The 25,000-nt window shown below is 40.4% G+C and overlaps 2 protein-coding genes and 1 pseudogene across 2 annotated transcripts; 2 read left to right on the top strand and 1 right to left on the bottom strand.

Annotated features, from left to right (window-relative positions):
- The first annotated feature begins 5,677 nt into the window (after positions 1 to 5,677).
- On the top strand, positions 5,678 to 11,103 carry LOC138000550 (type I iodothyronine deiodinase-like). Its single transcript, XM_068847044.1, has 2 exons — positions 5,678 to 8,341; positions 9,992 to 11,103. Exons 1-2 carry the CDS (start codon positions 7,850 to 7,852, stop codon positions 10,274 to 10,276), a joined length of 777 nt encoding a protein of 258 aa, XP_068703145.1. The 5' UTR covers positions 5,678 to 7,849; the 3' UTR covers positions 10,277 to 11,103.
- Positions 11,104 to 13,522: 2,419 nt separating this feature from the next.
- Positions 13,523 to 17,003, top strand: LOC138000547 (type I iodothyronine deiodinase-like). The gene is made up of 2 exons (XM_068847042.1): positions 13,523 to 15,091; positions 16,066 to 17,003. The coding sequence occupies exons 1-2, from the start codon at positions 14,606 to 14,608 to the stop codon at positions 16,348 to 16,350; spliced, it is 771 nt and encodes a 256-aa protein (XP_068703143.1). The 5' UTR covers positions 13,523 to 14,605; the 3' UTR covers positions 16,351 to 17,003.
- Positions 17,004 to 23,168: 6,165 nt separating this feature from the next.
- Positions 23,169 to 24,951, bottom strand: LOC137999154 (thyroxine 5-deiodinase-like; annotated as a pseudogene).
- Between the last annotated feature and the right edge of the window lie 49 nt (positions 24,952 to 25,000).

Raw genomic sequence — 25,000 nt, 5'->3', positions numbered from 1 at the left:
TCTCCGGGAAACACGCGATAATTCCGGGACATCGAAGGAAATTTTATTTCACGTTTTTATTTAGGTTAACCTCGGTAAGTTAGGCATATGCCGGGAATGTATCCCAAAAATTCGGGAGAATGATCCAAATTTCCGGGACGACTTAAGTTAAGACCTAGTATTGCTCAAACAGCGTTTGTTAGAGTTGTCACCCCCCGTTGTAACAAATCGTTGATGGAAGGCGAAGATTGGCGGAGAAGTGTCCGATCGATCGATCAAGCCATATAGTCAAATTACTCACCTCACTTGCTCAGGACCGTACTGGGGAATATTGGCCCTAGCTCGTTTTTGTACGGACCTCGCACTGCCATGACCTCGGGTCACTATTTCTCAGTACGGCTCTCGTTCTCGGTTAATAAGAGGTTAATATTTCTACAGCGCTTTTCCAACTTTCAAGCCGCTTTAGAAAGTAAAAATTGTTTATTAAAATTAAAAAAAAAACTGTTCATTAACAATAAGCTAAGGATGTGGTCAGATGAAGGGGTTATGCATCAGTCAATTCCAAAAATTCCAACTGCGCCCTGCCCCCCCCCCCCCCTTCTTCCCCGAGCTAGCCCCTGGGAATTTGCTTTTTTTTCTTATGGATGGCAAATTCCAAAAGGCAAATTCCCGGGGGCACGGGGCACTTAGGCTGTCAAATGCCCAGCGGTGGGGACGAAAGTAGACGGCAAATGCCCCGCCCCCGGGATCGTTCCAATCATTTTCAGCGTTTTAACGCCAGTTTTCATTTTCGTACGTCTGCAATAGATATAGTAAAAGCTTCACAGACAAATTTTGTATTCTTTATTATTTTTACAAACAAACATCAGCTTCCTTAAAATCTTCCCTTCGGAAAAACGCATACTGTGTACTTAGATGGATCCCCACCCTCTCTCTTGGCGAATTAATAGGGAGCATAAGCAAACACCTTTTTTGAGCGACTCAACTCAACGGGAAGTGGCCTTTTTGCATTCTTGGTCAGTGCTTTTGCCAAAACGTTTGGTCAAATCGTCTGTATCAGAGTTAAGCCACTCAGGCAAACAATTTTGGTAGCGTTAAAGCATGTAAAAGGGAAAAGAGCACACTTCCGGTTGACATGCATGGTATTAAAACGGCTTTAGTTAGCTCGCTTATAACATCCATCTATTTCTTTTTTTCTCTCCTTTGGCGAGAAACTCTGGCTTTTTCGGCGCCTTTCCTCCTGTTTTCCTCAACTTGATGGAGATGTTCAAGCCACAGCTTTTAAAACTTCTTCTGGACCTAGAGGACATTTCCTTCTCAGGTTTTGGATATCGGGATCCGAAAAATTTTCATTCTTCTTGTGGTAATCTTGAAGAATCTGACTAGGAGGCTGGGATCGTACTGCTTTACCATGAGAATAAAGATTAATGTAAGTTGTTAGATCTGTAACGTAATGTCCAGAACACTCGTCTGCACAGTTTTCGCAACCAGGTCCCTTCCTCGTTTAAAATTCAGAAAACATACCTTTAAAAACGTCGACAATTTTTTTCCAGTCCTTGCTGGATAAGCCAATCCTTCACAAAGCGCTGATCTTGACCACGGAAATTCTCCATATTTTAGAGATATAAACCACGTGGGTGTCAAAAGCCCGGGGCAGTCCCCAGGATTGGCTAATGTCCGGCCCCCTGGTCGTGCTAAATCAGCTAAAGCCCCACCCCCGAGAACTGGAGAGGTATCACCCTTATGTCCATTGTAGCCAAGGTGTTGGAAAGAGTCCTGATTAAGAGAATTGTTGCTGGAACAGATGCTGAGTTGAGAGGAGAACAAGCTGGCTTTAGAAAGGAAAGGAACACGACGGAACAGATCTTTGTACTAAGGAATATAATTGAGCAGGTAGCTGAATGGAACTCCAGCCTCTACCTTTGTTTCGTGGACTACGAGAAGGCCTTCGACAGCATACACAGACACTCTGGAAGATCATGAGATGCTATGAAATACCGACAAAGATCGTGAGAATGGTGCAAGTCATGTACACTAACCGCTCATGTGCCGTAGTGGATGGCGCTGGAAGAACAGATTGGTTTGAGGTGAAGTCGGGTGTTAAGCAGGGATGCAACATGTCAGGGTTCCTGTTTCTCTTGGTGATTGACTGGGTGATGAGGAGGTCAGCCGAAGGTGCAAGTACAGGTATTAGGTGGAAGATGACAACCATGCTAGAAGACTTAGATTTTGCAGACGACTTGGCTCTCATCTCAAGTACATTTACGCAGATTCAGATAAAGATTGAGCGCCTGAACAGAAATGGGAAGGGAACGGGCTTGAAAATTAGCATCAAGAAAACCAACGTGATGAGGATCAACGAAAACAAGAACAACGCAGTTGTAATAGATGGGCAGGAAGTAGAGGACGTGGACAGCTTTGACGATCAAGAAGAAAGATTAACCAAGCATGGAGGGGTTTGAGGACGACATCAAGAACCGCCTAGGGAAAGCTACAGGAGCATTTAACAAACTAGCTAAGATCTGGAGAAGTGGACAACTGAGCAAAAACACCAAGATCAGGATCTTCAAGTCCAACGTCATAGCAAGGCTACTTTATGGATGCGAAACCTGGAGAATGACAAAGAGGGATGAAGCAAAACTGGACACATTTCAACAAAAGTGTCTACGGAGGTTGCTAAAGATAGACTGGCCGATGAAGGTGTCAAATGAAGAAGTAAGGCGACGAGCTGGAACTTGTATCATCAGCGAACAGACCAGGAGACGGAGGTGGTGCTGCATAGGGCATGTGTTGCGTATGAACAACCAACAAAATCCTCGCATTAACCTGGGCACCAGAAGGGAAGAGGGCCAGAGGGCGACCGAAGGTGACATGGAGAAGAACTGTAGAAGGAGTGAGGCAAAAGATGGGTTTCGCCACCTGGAGCGAAGCTGTTACCGCTGCAAGAGACAGGGCGGGTTGGAGGAGACAAGTCAACGGCCGTATTCTCCCAGAGGAGACATAGGGAAATAAGTCAAGTCCATCCCCGGGACTGACAAGGCGGGCAAATGCCCCGAAGTTGCCCGGGAGGGGGGGGGGGGGGCAGGGCGCAGTTGGAATTGACTGATGCATTAGTCAGCGAAAAGTCGCAGGTTCGAGTCCATTGTCCGGAAACCGTGGTCGTATTTAAAACAAATGTGTTCAATTCCCGGCATTTCTTGCATGCTGTCAACGTTCTCAAGAAATTATAATCGTTTTATCATAGGGCAAATGATATTATATGATCATCATGTATTTCACAAGAGTAAAATACTATATTTCCTATCAGTGTCATTTCCTTTAACAAAACAAGCAGTGAAATCCTTGTGAAGTTCCGCGAACTCACACAAAACAGCCGATTTTGAGCTTGGGGGAATGTGTTCAGATAGATTAAAAAGAGTTGTGAGGTTGATAGATAAAACAGCCAAAGAGTTCTAAGGTCTAATCTTGCATATTTTATCTCCTTGAAATGCCTTTAGCTAGATGAACTGAGTTCACTGGCTAAAATTTAACTCGTGCTAATATTGTCCATTGCATAATGTATATTGTATTGTGAACTCGTTTTCTCTACATTTGTTTATTTATTTTTTTACTCTCTCCTTTGCTGTTCTTACTATCTAAGAACTCGTGTGCTGACCCCATTGCCAGATTAACAATTACATTAATTAAAGATTGGCTTAAATATAACTTTTAAAGCTGATAAACCTGTACGATTTTCAGAAACTTTGCCGGGGAGCACGCTTTTTAACAATCTTCGTAAAACGGATGCATATTTACATTTCTAGTCTCACGCATAAAAATAAATAGAAATTCCCAACCATCAGAATCTTTTCGAAATCGCGACAATGATTGTACATGTAATTTTCAAGGACCTTACATAGTTGTTATCGTTATTTATACACGGCGACATTTCGAAAGTATTTCTAGAACGAAAGCTCTTCCAACTGGGATGCGTAAAACGTCCATTGAAACTGATTGTATGATTGTCAGAATCGCTAATAAAGTTAAAGAGTGGAAGCATTCAGGTCCAATATTCTGGAAACAGTTTTTCAAAGCGTAAACTTTCTACTTAACCAAGGATTAGTGCAAATAGGGAGAAATATTATGACATTGTACGTATGGATTTCGAACGGAATCCCGAGTTTACCGGTCAAACTCTGCTCAGCAGAGTAACTCGTGCCAGATTCCAATTCATTCACCGTTGTTGCGTATCATATACTTGAGACACTTAACAAAAAACGCGCGGAGATATTTGTGCCATTGGCCACAGCTCATTCATCAAGTCATCATCGAAAATAAATTATATCTCTTCTCTTTAGATTTACAAACACTACTATTAACATTCCGACAATTTCAATCATAGAGGACAGTTATCAGCTGAACCAAATTTTATGTCCTAACTCCTCTTCTTTGCCTTAGTTGTAAGGCATCCGAACTGGTTGGCAAGAGGTCATTTTCGAGTATCCCTGTGCCACCTTTAAATAAAAAATTCTCGGTAACTTCAGGCTTTTTTTTTGGTCAAGGGAACATTACGGTTTGCAGAAATTTTTGGGCAAAAAGGAAGATACTCTAAGCCCTTGAACAAACGAAGCCTTTGTTTCGACTGCCCATAAAGGCTCTGGCTTGCACATAAATTGTATTAAAAGGATGACGTCAACGATATCTCTGCCACAAGTTTTTGTTCAACAATTCTTACGTACGTATATCATTGCGATGATGCAAGCAGGAAGTTTGTAGAGCGCGATAGAAACGAGCAATTTTAGAATCAAATGCTCTCCCGATTTCATAAGTGCATCCGAACTCGATATTCTCGCAGAAAAAATCTATGGACCAATTGGAAGCATCGGAAAGGCATTTTCTGCAAAAGCCATGCTGATTGCAAGATAGGTAAAATTTCGCGCTTTCGTGTTTGCGCAGATTTGCATTGCTTGCATTTTAGAAACTAATTATACATCCCTTTGAGCTATTTTTGAGAGCACCGCCGCCAGAAGTAATTTATTGCTGAGTGATTTATGAGCAAAAAATGCATTTGCTCTTTGGAGCTCGCATTGTCCGCTATGCACGTTCCTTATCGTTTTCGTGGCTGATTGGCTAAAATTTGAGCGCGGTGTGCATTATAGAAGATCTCTGAATGGCTTTAAAGTGGACAAGTAAAGCAACACTCCACTCAACTACGAATCGAAAAAAAGATGTGAACTGAATGGAAAAGCATTACCTGAGGTGATATGCTATCGAAAAGCCATCGAAGCGAAACTACCAGTCAGGCTGAAAAGATCATTAGAGACTTTGAAAAGCATTTCCGAAAGCAATTACTCTGAAATGAGAATTGTTTATAGACCTCATTGCCTCGCGTCATGCAAATTAATTGCTAATGCAAGAACCCACAAAATAGAGGAATAATAGACTCAGACCAAGAGCATAAACGAGTTTATCAATTAAACTTTAGATTAAAAGCTTATAAATCAGCATGTGTGAGGTCTCATACAAAGCAAAACGGCAGTAATTCTTAACAATTTTACGTTAGACAGCTCAATTTCATGAAACGCGCGTCATCAAACTTCTTCGAATTTTCCTCGCTTTCTTCAATTAACGGTGCTTACTGAATCTTCGAAGGTTACCTAAAATACGTCACGTATTGGGACCAATTCGTGCAAAAATGCCATCTTCATAGCAATTGTCTGATAACGAGTTACTCATACGTGAGGGTGAAAATGTAGTCTTTCTCTCTTTATTTCACAACTCTCAATTGAGAGTTCAGTGAACAAGAATATTCGTATCTGTTCAACACCTTTTAAGGCAACGCGCAAAATATGAGAACAAATTCACTGTGCACTGTATTTTCCCGGTTTGACCGTCTCAAAGGACAGCCAAAAAGAGATAATCCTAGCTGAATAAATAAGGCTCTTATTCAATGGATGGGCATACAAGGCTCGAGTACATTTTCCTCAAAGTTCATATTTTTCGTTTCTTTGTGTCTCGCGAAATGTTAAGAAACTCGCGTGCAGAATACGTTTGCCTGTCTTTTTTGTACTTTCGAATGTTTTGTCTATCGACCCCGTTTCTTTGAGTTAGACGAAGACAAATGGTGAAATTCAGCAATAATCAAACTTAATGAGTTTTCGCATGGCCTACTACATATGATCAAAGTGACCTGGATCATCAATAATTCATTCATCTGGTAATATTTAAGTCAGAACGTGTTTTGTCTGCATTTGTTTTTATTTTTTCGGCCTTGATCCAGTTATAAAGCGCCTTATACGCTCTTTTTTTAATCGTTAAAACACTCAATAAAAATCAGAATTTTGCGCATTTGTCACGGCAGCGACCTCGCAACCCTAAAATTCGTAAAATTCTGTCATGAATCGAATGGCTGAAATATTTCTGATTTCAACAAGCTTTTTTCAGTCTGTTTCCATTTCAATTAAAAAAAAACTTTGGCATTTCCTTTGGTAAAACTAGTAAGCTGTTTGCTTCGATTTGGAAAAGGTCACCTTGTTTCATTTTATGACATTTCCCACTTCTTCTAACATATTTGTCTTAAGATGATTGTTTTCAGTGTAATTGACAAGCAGTTAGTTTTCGAGCCTAACGAAAAATTATAACCATGGGCTTGATTAGTAATTTTAGCAGCTATATGGCCAATTCAAATTCAACGACTGAACTTCTTTCATTTGACAGATCATTTACAAATACTGAATCAGGACCTAAGCTTTCAAATAATTTGTTATTTTGGTAAAAATAAAGCGCTCGATAGAGGAAAAAATATAAAAAAGGAGCGCACTTTCTAACATCTTGCAACGTGTACTCGTTGACGCTGCTGCATCAGAGTTTTCAACAAGTTCCTACAAGCCTTGATTATTGAAGCATGTCTTGGTAATGAACTACCGTTATTTGCCGCGGGGGTTCAAATGCCAAAAACGGAGCCAATCGTCGCCAAATATCCCGCCTTTAATTCTCCGCGACCGACAATCGTCCACTCCAAGGAAGCTAATTGCTCCACAAGAGCAACACACTGAGAACTCGAAATTTTACAACGGAAGGAATCATTTCTTTAATTATGTTCATCGGAAGTTGAATAGTTGATTCTGATGTCATTTCGTTAATGAAAGCATTGAAATTCCGTTTTGAAAGTTCCTTCAACTCTTTGTGCGTGAGCTGCTGGTGTGTTCATCGCGTGATTGAAGTTACGTTTGTTTAACAGTATCGAAATCACGCAAAACTTGCCGGCAGAGTCACCGCTGATAAAGCAACCGACTCAGCATGAACAAGCGTAAATTTAGCTGGTTTCCACGTAAGCCTCTATTTTAAGTTCACGGTGTAAGGGTCGATGTTCCATCTATGCAGTTTCATTGCCTTAAGGCGCGAGTGAAATTTTGTAATGTATGTCTGCGTTGGACAAAAATCAGCCGGGATCATTGTTGATTGTGCAACAACAACAAGAGTCTTTGATGGCGTGCGTGCTCGTAATGGTTTGCAAAACAAATTAAGGTCGATGAAAATACCTCACAAGAAAAGGTTCTCAACTGTAATCATCGTTGTGTCTAATGCATGCAGAGGTAGACCGCTGTGATGGGTTTTTGTTTAATTTAGTTGGAAAGCCGTCATCGCTAAATACCAAAAGTAAGTAGACCAAACAAACCAATACGGGCTAATCCGTCCCCTTGTTGAACCGATCAGTTGGAGCGTAATAAAAAGACGGTCTAACATTGGTAGATTCGTTAATCAACAATGAAAAGAACGCGGCCAAATAAATTCTCTGCATACCCTTGGCCTGCCTCATTTTCACTCGAGACGCCGAGCAGAGAGAAGCTCTTTCGCAAATTTGCCGTGAGATACAAGATCTGTCAGTAACATGCTGTTGAAAATGAACGAGATATCTGTCCTTCTTCTATACTACACCGGCTCACTAGTCTTGTTCCTCGTCTTTTCAATCTTGCGACTTGTTCAACTTTTTCCTTGTTCGCAATGGTTACTTGTCGAACTGATGAGGAAAGTTGCGACTGTTACGATTCGACGAGAAGATTACTGGCAGTCATTATTTACGCGGTCCATGTTCGACTCCATGCGATCCTCCATTTTGCTTGAGCTTCAGAAGTCTGTCCACGTAACTGGAGATTCTGCCCCAGACTCCCGGATTTTTACACTGGATGGCCGACCACGTCAACTTCTAGACTTTTCCGAGGGGAATCGTCCATTGGTGATCAATTTCTGCAGTTGGACCTGCCCTGTTTTTAGGGCCAGAGTGAGTCAATTCCTTAACATTGTACGCGAATTCAGCGACGTGGCTGATTTTTTGACAGTTTACGTGGAAGAGGCACATCCTTGTGACGGATGGTCATTTAAGGTAAGCTAAATCCACTCCGGGCTAAGTCGTTATCCCCCATTAAGCTAAACCTCCAGACATTATAATATGGGCTTACTGAAATTGAAGTCCATACTTTTCACTTCGCCCACACTGACAAGGGCTATCGCTCACCTAAATTTTCAATGGCGAGCGGTTGGGAACAAGCCCTTAACGTCTTTTACCTGAAACCAGTGGGGGCGTTTATTGAAAGGAATGAACAACCGTTGGTGAAACCAAGACCCAGAAGTATTCCGCTAAAAAAGCATATCTTTCCATTACTTGTCTTCGAGATACCAAAAAGACACTACCACTCCAAGTTTCATACCTTGAAATCTTCGCTGTGAAGATAAAGAAGGGGTTATAGCACCGCAAATGCGGTCCCCAGGAAGTCTCAAGGTTTTCGATTATTTGAAAAAAAATGTAAAAAATCAATCGCATGATTTCAAAGTGACTGGCGGGCACCCCTCGAAGAAAATAGCAAATGCAGTAAATTGCAGTTGATTGGCACTGGCGCATACCTAATACATAATTTGCAAAAAACCCGAGCAAAACCCACTGAACGTGCATGAACGTGTGCAGAAATCGCCTCAAGTAATAAAGAAGTCGTGAACTTTATGAAGTGTCTTTTTCTTAACTTGTCTCTCCCAGGGATCAGTTTTGAAACTAACGAATTTAAAAATTACCTTCATACTGTTAAATTTACAGTAGAAAGTTGTTTTTCATCGTGTTTCAAACTTGTCAGAAATTTTTTTGATAAATAGAACCGGCTCCATCGTTTTAGCTTAACGATTTTATTCAATCTTTCTAAGAGTTTGAAACTGCGAAAAATGATCTGTCATTTCAACAAAATATCGACAGCGTTGATCACTGCAAAAAAGACAGCCCTGCAGCATATTGTTTGCCTTGGCACCAAACCAATGCATTACCTAAATTGTTTAAACCTCTGTCATTTTTATTTACTAAGGTCTTGACCAGCTATTCAAGTGATAAGCCCCATCGCATAACTTCTTGGAGTGCATGGTGCTGAGTTTCATAACACCCAAGTCCGCGGTGGTCTCTGACCTTTGCATGAAATACTAAATATGACCCTTAAACGAAATCTTCTTATTCAGAGGTAGATCCAGTTTGTAATGTTTATCACTTGGGGTGTTAGTGGAAGGTGTTTTGAGGTCAACGTAATCCCCAATTGTCACCATTTATATGACACTTTCAAGGTGTGAGTGTTTTCGAAGTGACCTTCCAAGAAGTAGATTTTCCGAAAAGCGAGCCCTCCTCGGTTCCAAGGAAGGAAACTTAATGGCAGATAGTGCCAGAAAGAAATCAGCTTTGTCCGTTTGGACGGCGTTGGCTCCGTCACGTGATACATGTACTTGTTCATAAATTATTGAACTTATTGGGACGTTCAAGAACCAAAGCACAAATTGCAAAGATTACATGTCGTAGCCTCCACATTGTTGTTTTGCCCACTAACTCAACTTTGAAACTGTTTAAATTTTTTACCATCCTATATTACTGTCATTCCTCTATTTTTTCCTTGAACTTCGAGCCGGAGAACTGATTCGCATCTCCTTCAGTAACTTAGTTGCGGGCTTGTAAGAGAGATCAGGTGGATTTCAGTCTCACTAAAAACACCATTTTTCTTCTATTTAGAACAACGTTACCATTCCAACACATCAGACGCTGGAGCAAAGATGCGCCGCAGCGCAAGTGATGCTAGACACCGTGGCGTTCGACTGCCCGGTCGTTGTGGACAACATGGACGGAACAACAAATAAAGCTTATGCGGGAATGCCAATTAGACTATACATCCTACGAGGGCGAAATGTGGAATACGCGGGCGGCATTGGTCCTACCTTTTACAATCTAAACGAAGTCAAGGAATGGCTTCAATCTTACACCCAAACGTTGCATAAGAATATGAGACACAGAGCTTAGGAACAAGAGACTCGGTAAAGGATGTATTTCCATATAACACCTCGACTCAAAGAGAACTTTCAGTCGGAGACAACGAGCGCTTTCCGTAGTGTGATTCAGTGGGTTGCAAAAGACAACTCCAACGTACGAGTTTGTGGATGAAATCTTAAAATGAGACTAATTAACTGAACTTATACTCCACTGATTCCGAAGTACCCTTTAGTGGACACTGCAGTATATACACGAATACTCTCGAGTGATATATGAACTTATAATTTTGTACCATCGTTGTCCCTTCTCGTTACATATAACAGTTCGTCGAAGTAATTCAAAACAGTTTTAAGGCAAAATTGAAATTTTTTCCACAGTTTGACTTTAAAAAAAGGGAATGGTAAAGGAATCGATCAAAAGCCTTTGGCGGTGAGAGCAAAAGGGACACGCGCGCTCAGTGGACCGTCAACTTTCGACGGGCCGCCCCGCACGTGCTGATGTAAAGTAGCAATATAGTTGTCATTCGCAAAAGACAAAATGATATAGAAATGGCTAGCCAAGCCGGGTGTCTGAAAGCACAATGCATACTGACATACCGCAGATTAACATCCTTTGGTAATATATCGATTTATATACAAACATTTAAGACTGAGTATATACTGAACCAATGAATTGTAGTCATAACACCGATCATTTCATCCGTGGCTAAAATTTTAGGCAACCATCATGCAAAATACGCGGTTGCTTTTACCGAAAAGTCATTAATGATCCAAGTGCCTCACGTTCAAGGCCTTTAGGGCATTCTTTAATTTCTTGCAAACAAGGGACAAATAAAATGAAACAATAATAATCGTGAACATGTGTGCTCGTACTTTGTATCAGAGCCGTTTTACTTTCCAGTGACTCCTCGTGATTTCTTCTTGAGGCAAGAAATTCGAACTTGCTCCTTTTGGCAAAAGAGGAAGTAGTTTCTTTTGATACTGGTTGGTGATCTCCAAGCCAGTACTTTAACATCAAAGAACCCAGACTGGCGAAGTCGTTTCGAGTTCGTCGGAAAAACGATCGTTTTCAATTAAGGCCCCAAAACACCTTGGAAACAAATTGACGCCGCTAAGCATGTATTGGTCTTGCACAAGAAGGGTCATAACTTTTCACGTTTCGCTACATTTCGCAACCACTTACAGCCCCTATATTGGGCGGGTCCTCGATATTAGAATCTCGAAGATAGCTACTTTATTTCAAGTGAACAGTTAAGAATTACGAAAACATTTGATGACGTAAATTCGAATTTTGCGTCGCATTACACAATAGTGAACAAATCTAGAAGTTTTGAATGAAAAACAAGGTGGGCCGACAGGAAACTAAGTTATTTTTCCGAGATTGTGTACAGTTCAAAGGCGTTGAGCTGCAAGACGAAGACGAAAATCAACTTCTATTTTGTCTCAATGAGGCAATATAGGTTTAAGTACAATTAAGAGAGAATCAACGAATCATCCAAAAGAAAAGAGTTAATTTGTATGCCAAATGTCTAGCTGAAAAAAACAAGACACTTAATAAGTCAAACATGAAAAATAAATCTCCCCTTATATCTGAAGGGGCAATAAGATTGAGAAAAACTGTTTTCGTTGAGAATGTGCTCTCGAGGCCGGACAGAACCTTATCAATTAGAACTTGCGTGTAAATTCCGTTGACATTTCCCGTAAGAAAGGGAAGAAATTCCCGTGGAAAGAGCTCTCGAGGTCGCAACTGAACTCACCAAGTACAGCGAACGTGTAACTTTTTGACGTTTCCCATAAAGAAAGAACAAAAAAGAAAATGTGGAGTGCCTTTAACAAATTCTTGCTGAAAGCGGATGGACGCAAAAGCTTTGACGCGTTTGCAGTTTGATGTGTTCTACCGGCAAAGACGTCATGACAAATGTTTACAAAAGTTTCTATAGGCCTAACCTTAAAAAACTATCGCTTTTTTCGCATTTGGTTTGTCACACTTCGATCTCTTGAAAAAAAAAATCAACCTTATACTTTGGCATCGTCCTTGCCTGCTTGAAGGGATTACGACCCATTGATAACTTTTCTGTCTACATCAATAAAACGATTCCTAAGTGTTGAAACAAATCTGTTTAATTTGTCGCCAACGAAACAACTGTAAATTTGTTCCTAAGTCGTGAATTCGCAACAGATAGTTCGCTTTTTAAGGTTTATTTGCTGTGTCATTGTGATCGCGTGCTTGGCTTCTGTTTGCAGTAGTGATAAACAGCCGAAAACACGCAGATTATGTCACGCAAAGTTCGACCAAAACTCCTCAGGCAAATTTTTGGTTAATTTGAAACATTGACATAGTATTAACCTATTTTTTTCCGAAATCATGCGCTCGGCTGGCGACCCTTTCATCTTAATGTAATTGACTATGTGCTTAACGTATTTTCCTCTTTTTCCAGAAGCGAAGAACATGATATAAGAGGAAGAGTTACAGTGACTGTCATGTTCCAACAATTTAGCACAAGCCATTGAAATTAAAGGTATGCAACAGTTTTAATATCAAATAGATATCCTACGCATTCGTACCAGAAAATACGTCATTAAAGGAAGAGTTATTGCGGCTTCCAAAACCTGAAATGACTCGAGTGAAGCCAAACCAATCTTAAAGTTGACAATAGATCCTTCAAAATCGATACTCCGGAACCCACTCTTTAAGAGTCTTTTAAAGCATAAATTCAGGATGAAACATCACATCTAACTCTGCGATGTTGGCACTGAAATGCTTAACGTAAAAAGGATAAACACGATACTGAAATGACACCACATGGATGTTTTCACGTCTCGGCGTTTGATTAACGCACGCGCACCGCAAAACCTTACGGCTTACAATTACTTAGACTCGCACAATGTACTTAACTTTAATCGCACATGCAATCTTCAGGTTTTTTCAACTTTTTTAAACACGAAAAAGAAATTGTTCTATTATTTTTAGATGCCGATGGACGATACCACTTTCTTAAAAATGCCTGTATTTGGTTCGCGATCGCTATAATACAACAGCGTTCACTGGCGTTTACTTTAAAAAACATTACACTTTAAACTAAGCTAAAACTTCCTGTTATTGCTTCAGTTGTTCCGTGGATTTAAAGAGTTCGTTAAAGATCTCGTCTGTCTTGTCTTTTAATTTAAACTAAATTCCAAGGTTTTTACTCTTGATTAGTTCGAAATATAAACATGAGAATCCGTAGAAACGAATTGTCTTTTTTAATTCAATAGCGTGTATTTGGAAAGTGCCCATGATTTCAACCAATGATGCAAATGCGAGAAAAGTTGTATGTAGAAGATTTATATTTTTGTTACTAAGACAAACTAAGTTTTTTTTTTTTTGGCATTGCGTTTGCTCATTCATGTTTTTACAAACTATTATTGTAAATTAAGAAGTCATTTTATAGCTGTAAAAATCCTTGTGAGAACGCGAAAAGTGGTTTTCGTGTCTTACAAGTACATCGCCGCAATGTTTACAAGAGTCAAGAGTTCTTTACTAACGGCCACATACTGTGGTGAGAAAGTGCAAAATTAACAAACTAAAAGGTTACCTAGATTACCGCAAAACATGGAATTTCAAAGTTTAAGTCTAAAACTATAACTAATCCTGGAAATCTGTTTGAATAATATTTACACTTCCACAGTCAAAATGCAACCAGTTGCACTATTGTGTAATTGAAAAAAAAATCAATGTTCGTAGGGGAAATCGCCGAAGTAATTGCCAAATAAATTATTTTGAACATAGGATTAAGTTGTTAAACACGACAACACAAGCTCCAATGGATAGGCCGGCAGCGATGTCTAAATGAGATATCAGTTCTTCATGTTAAGAGGCTTAAGATATGAGACGACCTTTTCGTGATGAGCCCAATTTCTAGAGCAAATAGGGGTCACTTCGGAAAACTAGAAGTGCACAAGAAAGCTGGCCTAGGCCAGCATGGAAATATACCGCTTCATACACGCCTGCATTGACGGTTCCCCAAGGCCTCAAAAACGTTTGCTGTGACTATAGGCGCGTGGGAATAATACCACACAACGCTGGAGCGAGGAAAAAGGCATCCGTGCGTGAGTCCGTGTGCTAATTCCGGTATGTTTGCGCAGCACTCGTATTCAAGAAACAAGCTTGTCATCTCCACCTCACGAAAGGACCATGTGAAAGGTCAGATCTCTCACAAGTGTTTTTAATTCCCAGAAAGCAAAATTTTTGACATTCCTTCGGTGCTCAGTGGTTATATATAAATTGACACAGTCGTCTTCGAAGATTAAACTCTACGATCGACCGGTAAGAGAGCGCTTTGGATAGTTGAAAAAAGAAAGACAAATCAGCATTCACACCATGATGCTGCGTAAAATGTCAACCGTGTTTCGTAATTGCGCGGGAACTGTTCTACTCTTTTGTGCGTTTTTGTGTCTTCGGATTCTCCGCATCGTTCCCTTCAGCAAACGGATCGTAGCCAAGCTGGGAAAGACGGTCACGACATTGGATCTGCCCATCGACGACTATTGGGGTTCGCTCTTTTCGTGGAACATGTTCCAATCGGTGCGTTCTACAATTCTGGGTGACCTTCAAAAATCAGCGCGTTTTGGACAACGAGCGCCAAATCCCTCGGTTGTAACGTTGGATGGTGTTTCGCATCCTCATTTATTAAACTTTTGCCGGGGAAACCGTCCTCTTGTGCTAAACTTTGGCAGTTGGTCTTGCCCCGTGTTCAGAGCAAGAATTAGAGAGTTTTTAGAGATTGCGCATCAGTTTCATGACGTGGCCGACTTCCTTACCGTCTACATCGAAGAAGCACATCCTTCAAATGGCTGGGCGTTCGAGGTAAGAGCAATCCCTATTAAGCCTTAAACCGTTTCTTTTCACTAAATTAAAATCACTTTTTGGACATGTGACGCTAAACATAATGTCTTTCAAGTTTCTGTCAAGTCAAACACTTAAGTGTGACTATTCGAATTTAAGCGATCAGTTCTGCTGGCTGGGTGTAGCTCCATTCATAGTATCGATGTTGACTCTCAAGGAGATCCTTTTCAGAAAACTTTTCAAGATCTGTATTTTTAGTAATAAGCTATTTAAAATAGGCGCCAGACAAGCATGCGCGTTCTTCGAAACCTTAAAATTAAGATTTATGGTCCGAAATTTGAAAAAGGGACATATCTTTGTATGAAGAAAAAAACAAGGCGCACACAGAGATCTAAAGACCAACATGGATTTGGTGTTATCGATCCGAGTTTGAAGTTAATGACAACTGCAAATGACGCATTTTTTACAGGCGCCACAGACTAAAACGCCCTGCGCTCCCAGCTCCTTGCGAAAGTCCCAGTAAGTTAAACGGTAATTGAAAAGTATCCCTGCTCCTTTCCGGTCTAACCACTCAGTAGCAAATTTAACGTTAAGAACAGAAGTTTCCCCTGATCTATTTAAAGACCCCGAGAGTTTCTTAGGCCGAGTTTTGAACCCACAACCCCCGTGCGGCTGTCCGATACGGAGCCAACCGGTCGGGTAAAGCAGATGCAGAGAACGTCACAAAATATACCCAAGGGGCACGCAACCCTGGTATTTTGCCATGGGAATCTATTCGCATTTGCGTGAGATACTTCCTGAATTGCCGTAAAACACAACGTTTATTAATTTAATTTCTCCCTTAATAATCTATCGAAATTAAAACTCTCATTTACTGTTAAAATGTCGCAGCCACCACTGAGGGGTGCGCATTTCTTAAATGGTCTGGCAAAGACCAGCCTTTGCTACCATTTTCACTATTTTAAGAAATTGAGTCAGTTTGTGTTGCCTTCCAGAATAACGTCAATATACCAAAGCACGAAACCTTGGAGCAAAGATGCCAGGCTGCGCGACTTATGTTGAGTTCATTCAAGTTTGACTGCCCCGTTGTAGTCGATACGATGGACGATGAAGCAAGAAAAGCGTACGGCGGATTCCCTATAAGACTCTACATATTAAAGAACAATAAAGTCGAATACGCCGGTGCAATAGGACCTACTTTTTACGCGCCAAAGGAGGTGAAACAGTGGCTTAAAAAGCACAAGGCCGAATCTTCTAAATCAGAGCGCCAAAGGGCGTGATGAGGCAACTAGAAGGCAAGGGGAGGGGAAAAGTTGCTTTGGCAGGCGAACTTCCCGTAAGCACACGGATTGGCCCAACAGCTTCGATGGAGCAACAGCAACACAAGGATCGCAAATCGAAGCCTGCACATTCCCTCTGACTATTTCAGGTCCCCAGAAACGATCATCTGGCAAATTCAGCTAGTGTCAGGCTTCCAAATCCGGAAGGTTTTACAAAAACCAATAACGTGGCAAGTTTACAGAGGGGATGACTTGTTATTATAAGGCCTCAAGATTTCAAGAAGGAATTCTTAAGAACGCTTCAAGGCGGATAAGAATATTTTTAGTTTCTGGCTACATTTCGGTGTATCTCAAACAAAGCGATTATTTGTAGGTTTTGTTCAGGTTGGCCTTTGATTAAGTCCCTATTTGTTTGCTTAACAGATAAGAAGGGAAGGCGTTCGCAGTGTGGTCATGAATCTCTAGAAATAACTTCTTAGAGAGTCGCGCCGGTTGTAATTTCAAGTTCAGTGTTATAAACGATTGTTGATAAAAGAAAAAAGTCGGCCTTTGTAAGTTATTTTATTATATACGATGTAAAAAAAGGCGCTTTGTCTATTATCTAGAAAGTGCTATCCCATTGTAAATAAAGTAAAATTTATCCTAGCGAACAATTTCTTGTATGTCCTGCATATAGACCTTTATTTTCCGCGTTTGATCGTATAGCGTTGTTCAAACTGAGGTATTGTACGCTTATATTGTACGTATTATTAGGATCGAGTAATTGTTCCTAAAGCGTGAACTTGGAAAGTTTTTAAAAAGGATTTTTGTGGAAAGGTTAAATCACCATTGAGGTAAACGTCAGTTCCAGTTGATTAGCACAGATTGCGTGCGATTGAAAAGAAGGTTCGTGTTGATTTTGCCTGCCCCCAATAGGGTTAAGTCAACGGGCAGTCGCTCTAAATGTCGCAAAGCTCATTGACGTATTTCACCGCTTATTAAATCCCCGAGTTTGGACAACGCATCCACACAATCCGTCAAAGTTCAAGAATTGGTAGGCTCTTTCCTTGAACTAAATTTGAACCAGACGAGCAAGTCACGCGACCCACTGCAAGAAATCGGCGCTGTACAACGCACTTAATTAACATTATTGTGTTCCAAACCAAAGGCCGGAAGGCATTCGTAACTGTTTACATGTTTACAATTCCTTTGTTGAGGCTTTCTGTATCAAACATTCAAATCATTTTACTGTCTCGTGAAAAAAAGTTCTGTTGAGCACGAGAAATTAAAGTTTAGCTGTTGTTCACTGTGACTACTGGTTCGATCATCGTTTTAGAGAGAATTGGTTTTGCTCTCAACCTGTAAAATTGTTTGGTCAAAAGGTTTTCGCAAACAACAACTGCCAAGTATCAATTTGAGTCGGGTTTACCGCTCACCAAAAAGTGTTGGGCCCAAAGACACTGCGCTGATTTTGAAAAAGAGACATGGTCGCTCATGCAAACGAAAAAATTATATCGTGACTTGTGCTAAGCTGGCGAAGTGCATATTCCTTTGACACAAATTAGGTGTTAATAATCATTGAAAATGAGTGATGAAACAATGAAACGATGACGGAGAGAGGCTCAAAACAAAACAAGTTCAAGTGGTCAAAGGACAATCAATTAGGGGGCGATTTTAGCAAACAAAAGGAGACCGTATCGACGTTGGTATCGGTGATGCCCTGTCAAACTTGTCCATCGTAAGTGTGTTGGTTAAGGCGGCATTGTTAGTAAAACGGTGCCTGTGAGTCCAGTTCTTTTCATCTCCGCATAAACAAATGTCTGTCAATATTTGTGTAAACCCTTAAGATTATCTGAACGTGCGAATTCGCACTGAATGGGCCTCAGTTTAATTTCCGAGGGTCAACTGAGAGAATAGGAGCTCATTACAAGCTTCTCGAGGCAGATACGTTCCAATTAACGTTAATTTCCTTTCTCCATTTCTTCACAGTGGGGAATATTATTTGAAAGACATTTCGCGTGATTTACTTAGTTGGACCACCTATGTATACAGAGCATAAACATGACAGTCACGCGTATCGAATCTGCCAAAGCAATTTTAATTTTTTTCCTCAAATTCCTCTGCCGAAAAATAGAAAGAGAAGGGAACCATAAGAGAATAACTTTCTAATGGTATAGTTCGATGTTCAAACTTAGCCAGACAACAAAGTCAACTAAAATTTCTAGACAAATAATGCGGATCAGAGTTTAATCACATTTTGAAGGAAATTTCTTCAGCCTCATACAGACGTGAAATTAGGGTAATGGTCGATGCCGTGAGCGGGGGCGGACAGAGTAGAAACTAATGTGTAAAGAAATAATAGGGCTGATGGCATTTCAGCGTTTCAAATTTGGTGTATATAAATATACAACATGACAACCCAGTTATTGTTGTGTAATGTAATAACCTATTTGTCAGGCCAGCATTACTCGACAATGCTATGGTCAATTTTAATAACATCTTTACTTTGTTAGATAGTCCATTTGAGGCACTTGCGTTCCTCACTGAGGTCTATTGGATTTGAAGCATAAATGTTTTGTTTTTACGTATTCGCAATCGTCTTATTACTGGATTGGAGTTAAGGTTGGAAAATCTTAATGACTCCTATCAATAGAAACCCTTCTGCAGAGGAAATTGCTTTCCGCTTTTGACAAATACAAAGATGATCTATTTCTCAAATAGAAAATGTATAACAAAGTTAAATCGTGAGCAGAAATCACCACATCTAAGTATACAAGTGAAATGTGGTTCAACTAGAAATTGAAGTTGGATCTCCAGATTAACGGTTAGATGCATATTAAAATCGTCGCTCGGACTGATCTATAAAGACCATTCAAGGACACGATCACCACTCCCAAGTCGATGGGTAATGCACGCCCCAAACCCGGCCCTGGGGCCAGTTTCTCGAAAGTCCCGAAACTTTATGGGCCATTTTCGGGTGTCACAATTCCCTCTGTATCTCAAGAACGGAGAGGATTTCAGTCATCAAACTTCATAGTCAGTTTGCTTTTTGTTACCGTGAAAACATGTTAACAAATCGGCTTTCCTGTACAAGTGCTTGGCAAGTTCACAAATGGCTTTTCGGGCCCAAAACGTTTTCGGGACTTTGGAGAAACGGGCCCCTGGAAACATTTATCAAGTACATCAGGGTTGACAATGACTGGTTCCTTTATTTACTTTGGACCGCCAATCTATTACGCTTTGAGGGCAATTTAAAGGGATTTCTGGCAGAATAACTCGTAAATCAAGTGAAGCTATGATCCTCGCAGTTATCAATGCAATTTCAGCAATTGCGTGGAGAAGCCTGAAAAATTCAGTCCTGAAATTTCCAGGCTTCCCTACGCATATGATGAAATTGCATTCATAACTGCGAGGATCATAGCTTCACTTGATTTAATATCCGCAGTTCTATATATGATTCACTTCATATCTATCATTTAATCGTTAACTCAAATTGTTACGTTGAGAACAGAAATGAACACAGCTAACTGAGAAGACAACTGAAAATATGGTTCAGGCAGGAAATAAACTGCGTTCCCCTTGTTGACGAGAGGATGCCTTAAACCACTGAAACCACCGACGAAGGTTCGGTTCTGTTCGTCTGCGCGCGATAAAGAAAATTTTTTCTCGCTTGTTCAGGGAATATGCTCTCCGATGACTGCAAATCGTCCATACAAGTCAGAAAAAGATCTGTACCTCTTTAACGTGTTTTTTTAAAATACAGTCCCACCAAAAGATGGCTAATTTTTCACACGAATTAAATTGTCACAATGATATTTAGACTTGCAGCTTGTATTTTAAGAGCAACGTTAGTAAATGAATTAGCTTGTGGCCCCACAGCAGCACCTCACAAGGGATGCCTAGGCTACGATAGGAACTATACGGTGCATATACGGTGCATTCATTCCCAGGAGGACAAGACAGTCCGAAAAGTCATCTCCGCGGGCGTTCACCTTTGACAACAGTCAGCTGGACTGAAATGAAAATATTTTGAATAAGGAAACACAATAAGCCCAAGAGAGATATCAATAACAGTTTAAACTTTCTTAATTTCACGCTTTTTTTTTCTATATTGTGCTTTTTGTGAAAGAAACACTGACGAAATTTAAGACTTGTCATTCGAGCGTCAACAACGCACTATCATTTGAAAATTTGGTTTGTTTACATCTTCAAAACTTAGTGTGATGCAAAAAGAGAGCACACGTTTGTTTTGGATTCTATGCAGAACAAAGAGATTGATAAAATTGTCTTTCCTTTTATTTTCCTAAATTAGCTTTCGACACATTATCAATCAAACTACATGAGCAATTTCAAAAGTTTGAAACATTTCTTGTTATCTTTTTTTATTAATGTAGCTTCTAAGTTGAGGTGAGTATTCTTAGCACCTCTTTGAAATCGTGATCGATTTCACTTTTCGTGATGGAATTCAGTAAAAATAGATAGCAACCAAAAAATAAAATCTGCAAACTGGCGTCCCGCTGACGTTCACCCATTCCAAAGTTTCAGCATTTTAAGGTCAAACAACTAAACTTTCAACAGGTTAAAAATAGACCTTTGTCGAAAATAAACCACATCTGCCATAAACGAGGTTGCAGAGGAACAACGAGAAAGGATCACGCACATGCCGTGTTGAAACATCTGGGGTTTGAAAATAAAAACACCAGAAATTCGATCAGATGTTTTTCTTGTCCCAGTGTTTGTAATGCAAACAGCTTCCATGTCTGTTTGCAAATATTACCTCATCGATTTGACTATTTCAAAAGATACGTGTTTTACTTAAACGGGTAAGGTCAGCGCAATTCAACCGAAAACAAGATTTTCTGTTCAAAAATGATCACTCTGAGGAAACATCAGTGTCTTTTTCCCGTAATACAACAATTCATCCGTATCATACGCTTTAAAAATAAATCTTCACTGTTGCCTTTATCAATAAGCCGTGGGATTTTTTCAAAATCGCTTCAGGTTATGATTTAAAACAAAGGAGCACAGATCTGTATTTTCAAATCGCGAAAGGTTTGGGTACGTGGCTATGTTACAAAAACTGAACCTGAACCGACAGTGACGAAGTCGTCTTTTGCAATGTGCAGCCCCATATTATTTTGCAAAATGGAATTTGAAAGTAGTTATCTTTGATGATCTTTTGTAATCTCAATAGAGGAAATTTAAGAGTTTAGGACTTTGAAGTGTGCTATTGATTTTTCCATCGCGGGAGGTTTGACTGATTCGAAGTTTCGAGATAAGCCCTGGACTATTTAACGTTGAAAACGGATTTCCATTTAGAACTCACGGGACTGCACAGAGTGCTTTAGCTCCCAATGACGTAAATTGATGTAATACCTATTATTCTTATCAAATTAGATTTAAAAAACTCAAATCTATTAAGTCCTCTTGAAAAAGATATTGCCGCTCAGAAGTACTTTTTTACAAAAAATTACTCAATTTTTGATCTTACGTTAGATTGATGCAGTACGGCGTTAGATAATCAAAGTGAACTCGTTGTAGAAAAAATGGGAAAGAAGAGACTGACGCACACTGAAGTTAAGATGTCTAGCAGTCAGTTCCATGTCAAATCTTGAAGTTTAACTTCCCATCCGCCATCCCTTCGCTAAGGAAAATGACGAGTAAAAACAAATAAGAAAAAAAAATCGCATTTAATGCCCTATACTTTGGACCGAAAACATTGCCAGCCGACTGCCAACCAAAAAGAAACTCATGGCATTGCATGTGCAAGAAACGTATCGTGGTTTTGTGATCATGTGGGGATTTGTTGGATTGTTGTCACGCGATGACAGAAACGTCACGCGAAAATGGATCGAACACGCGAGATTTTGAAAGAACATTAAATTGGGGTTTACCTACGCGAGATTCCGATACCCCAAGCAAGTATCACGAGTCATAATCTTTTTTTAGACGAGACTAAGACAATTTTCAGTTTGTTTTTCGAATTTTCGTCTCTGACATGACCACACCGGAACTTGTCAATTCCAATAGATTCTGCATGGCCTTTAATTAACAAGGAAGGTGATGAAATGATCAACACGTAGGCAATTAAAAGTAAGGTTTACAAACAATATCCGACATCTAAACTTTTTTTGCAACCGTGGTACCGCCATCAAAGATTGAGAATACAACCTGTTAAAATGGACAGTAATTGAAGCCTAACGGAGTGCTTATGGCTCTTTTAACAACAAACCCATGTCGTATGGTATCTTTACGCAAATTACATTCCAACGAGGGACCGTTTGGTCGAGTGGAACGTGTCAGTGATTTTTTGGTCGTAAATCAAGGTTAACTTCCTTGATCATAGAGTACACACGCGCTGGAGTATGAGTCGTTTACGACGGAGATGAAATGTCACGCGATATATAACCTTTGTTTGACAACAAACCAGGCTTATGCGGGGACAGATTAACATCGGTACCATACGGGCTTTGCTGGGCAACAGCAAACGAGCAGAATTGTTGCAGGGGGAAAGCGCCTTAAACGAAATATCCATCGCGTGATGAACCTAGTTTCAAAACCTTTGTTATTTGCAGGCCCTTTGGGGTCATTTAACGAGGAAAACAAGTCGTAATTGGACAATACGCTTTGTTTGAACCACTTTATGGCATTACGCAGATTGGAATTTCCTTAGCGATGAGTCCAATGTTTTCTTTTACAAGTCTGATCTCTTAAGCGCGACTACATTCTAGAGATCTTGAAACACTAGAGAAACTTGTACCCTTTTCCGGTGAAGGGAAGACAGTCAAGTTGATCTCGTGACATATCCCAATTCCTCTTTTCATAACTTCAAAACAAAATAGTAATCAGATTTCATGTTTATTCTAAGATAAAGAAAAGGCAAAAGCAATGGTTTGATGCAAAAAAAAAAAAAAACAAAGAAAACCAGTGCATTGATAAAATCTTTGATGTTTTTAATTTTTTTCTGCGGTTTTATCCTTTATGTGATTAATAACTCAACTGAACTTTCTCGTTTATAACTAATTCTTCTATGTCTAGCTTGATGACTTCGATTCGCCACTTGTAGGCAAAGTCCACGCAATGTGGTTTTATGCGGGTTGTAAATTGATCGTATCTGAGGTTCTTTAGTCTCTTCACTATGGCTAAATTGTGCCGGTCTCTTAGAGTTTGAGAGCATGTGATGTTGAAGTACATTTCCCTAATGTGTAAACCTTTGAAAGCATGAGTTACAACGTATAAACCAAACAGGTTTCGTTCGGTATTGCCAAGGGCTCACGAAAGATTTTTCGCGTCATTTCGCCGGAGCTCATATCGCAACGTATGCGATCAGGTATGACCACTTTTTCTTCACGCTTACACGAGCGTAAAGGCTTCATCTTGGCGTTTGATAGTCACATGGAGAGGAAAACCACCACGAGTCCACGATTTTCCGTATTTCCACTGCATAGTGACTCCCACGTACCGATATAAAGTTCCCTGTTACTCAACAGAGTCACTTTCCTTGTTTGTTGTCAGTCATTCATACCACTGATATTGAGCTGATGGTTACACGTTAATTTCACTCTCTTTCCATCTCTGAAGCCATTTTCTGACTTCTCCAGTTTTGTAAAACGTAGGTCCCATACCGCCAGTAATACCACTATGCCATTCAAAATGATGCATAGACGAATTGGAAGAGCGCCATAAGCTAAATTTGCCTCGTTCTCCGCAGAATCCACCAAAACTGGGGCCTGCACTTTGGATGCATGTAACATCAGCTGTGCAGCTTTGATCCTTTCTTCGATAGTTCGATGCTGCTTGACGGCAAAATCTGTCTGAATATGCAAACAAACAAAACGATCCCGCGTCAGTTGAGCTGACTTGCATTGCCTAATCATTTCTTCTATGAACACGTCGCCGTTTCTGCGTAAGGCATGCACTGCAATTTCACGCCATTCACTGGCCATACAGAAATTCGCTAACAGCAAAACAAGAAAAACCTATGCAGTTCCTCATGAACGGTCCACTTATTACGCAATGACTAAAGTGGCAATGTGCTTGGATTAATCGAAAATTAGACTTAACTGAGACAACACTCAAATTCTCGACATATTGTCGAGATCATTACCTTGAATGCCCATCCATCCGTCGGGTGCGCTATGATATATAAATGACCAAAAAAATCCGCGATGTCACTGAATTCTGCCATGATGCTATTGAATTCGCGCAATCTATCCATAAAACAGGACACGTGCAACTTCCAAAATTTACAACGAGCGGACGACGCTCTCTTGCAAAGTCAAGAGGTGAGTTCGTGATTGTCCATCCGTAGAGAAGAGAGACGGATTTGGAGTTCTATACCCCGCTTAGCCTTCTTCTGCAGATCTATCATTAACGTTGAAGTTACAGCTTTGTACATCTGCCATCCGAATAAACTCTCACCGTAGACGTCTTGGCTCATTTCAGCTCCCGCAAACTTGATGAACAAACGGACGACCAGCTTACGAAATAGCAGCGTGCAAAAACAGAAACCGAAGGATAGCGAACGCTAACAAAAGGGCTATCGATGCCGTGTAGAAGGGAACAGCGACCGACATCGCCGGCATCAGGGAGTCGATTCCTTCAGCTGCAATTTTCTTGTGTAGCCGATTCAGTCCTTACACGTTGAAACTGCCCGTCAGTTGTAACTGGA

Source organism: Montipora foliosa, chromosome 4 (assembly GCF_036669935.1).
Source record: "Montipora foliosa isolate CH-2021 chromosome 4, ASM3666993v2, whole genome shotgun sequence".
Classification (NCBI taxonomy): domain Eukaryota; kingdom Metazoa; phylum Cnidaria; class Anthozoa; order Scleractinia; family Acroporidae; genus Montipora; species Montipora foliosa.
Note: the sequence above shows the minus strand (reverse complement) of the source record. Positions and strands in the feature narration are given on the sequence as shown.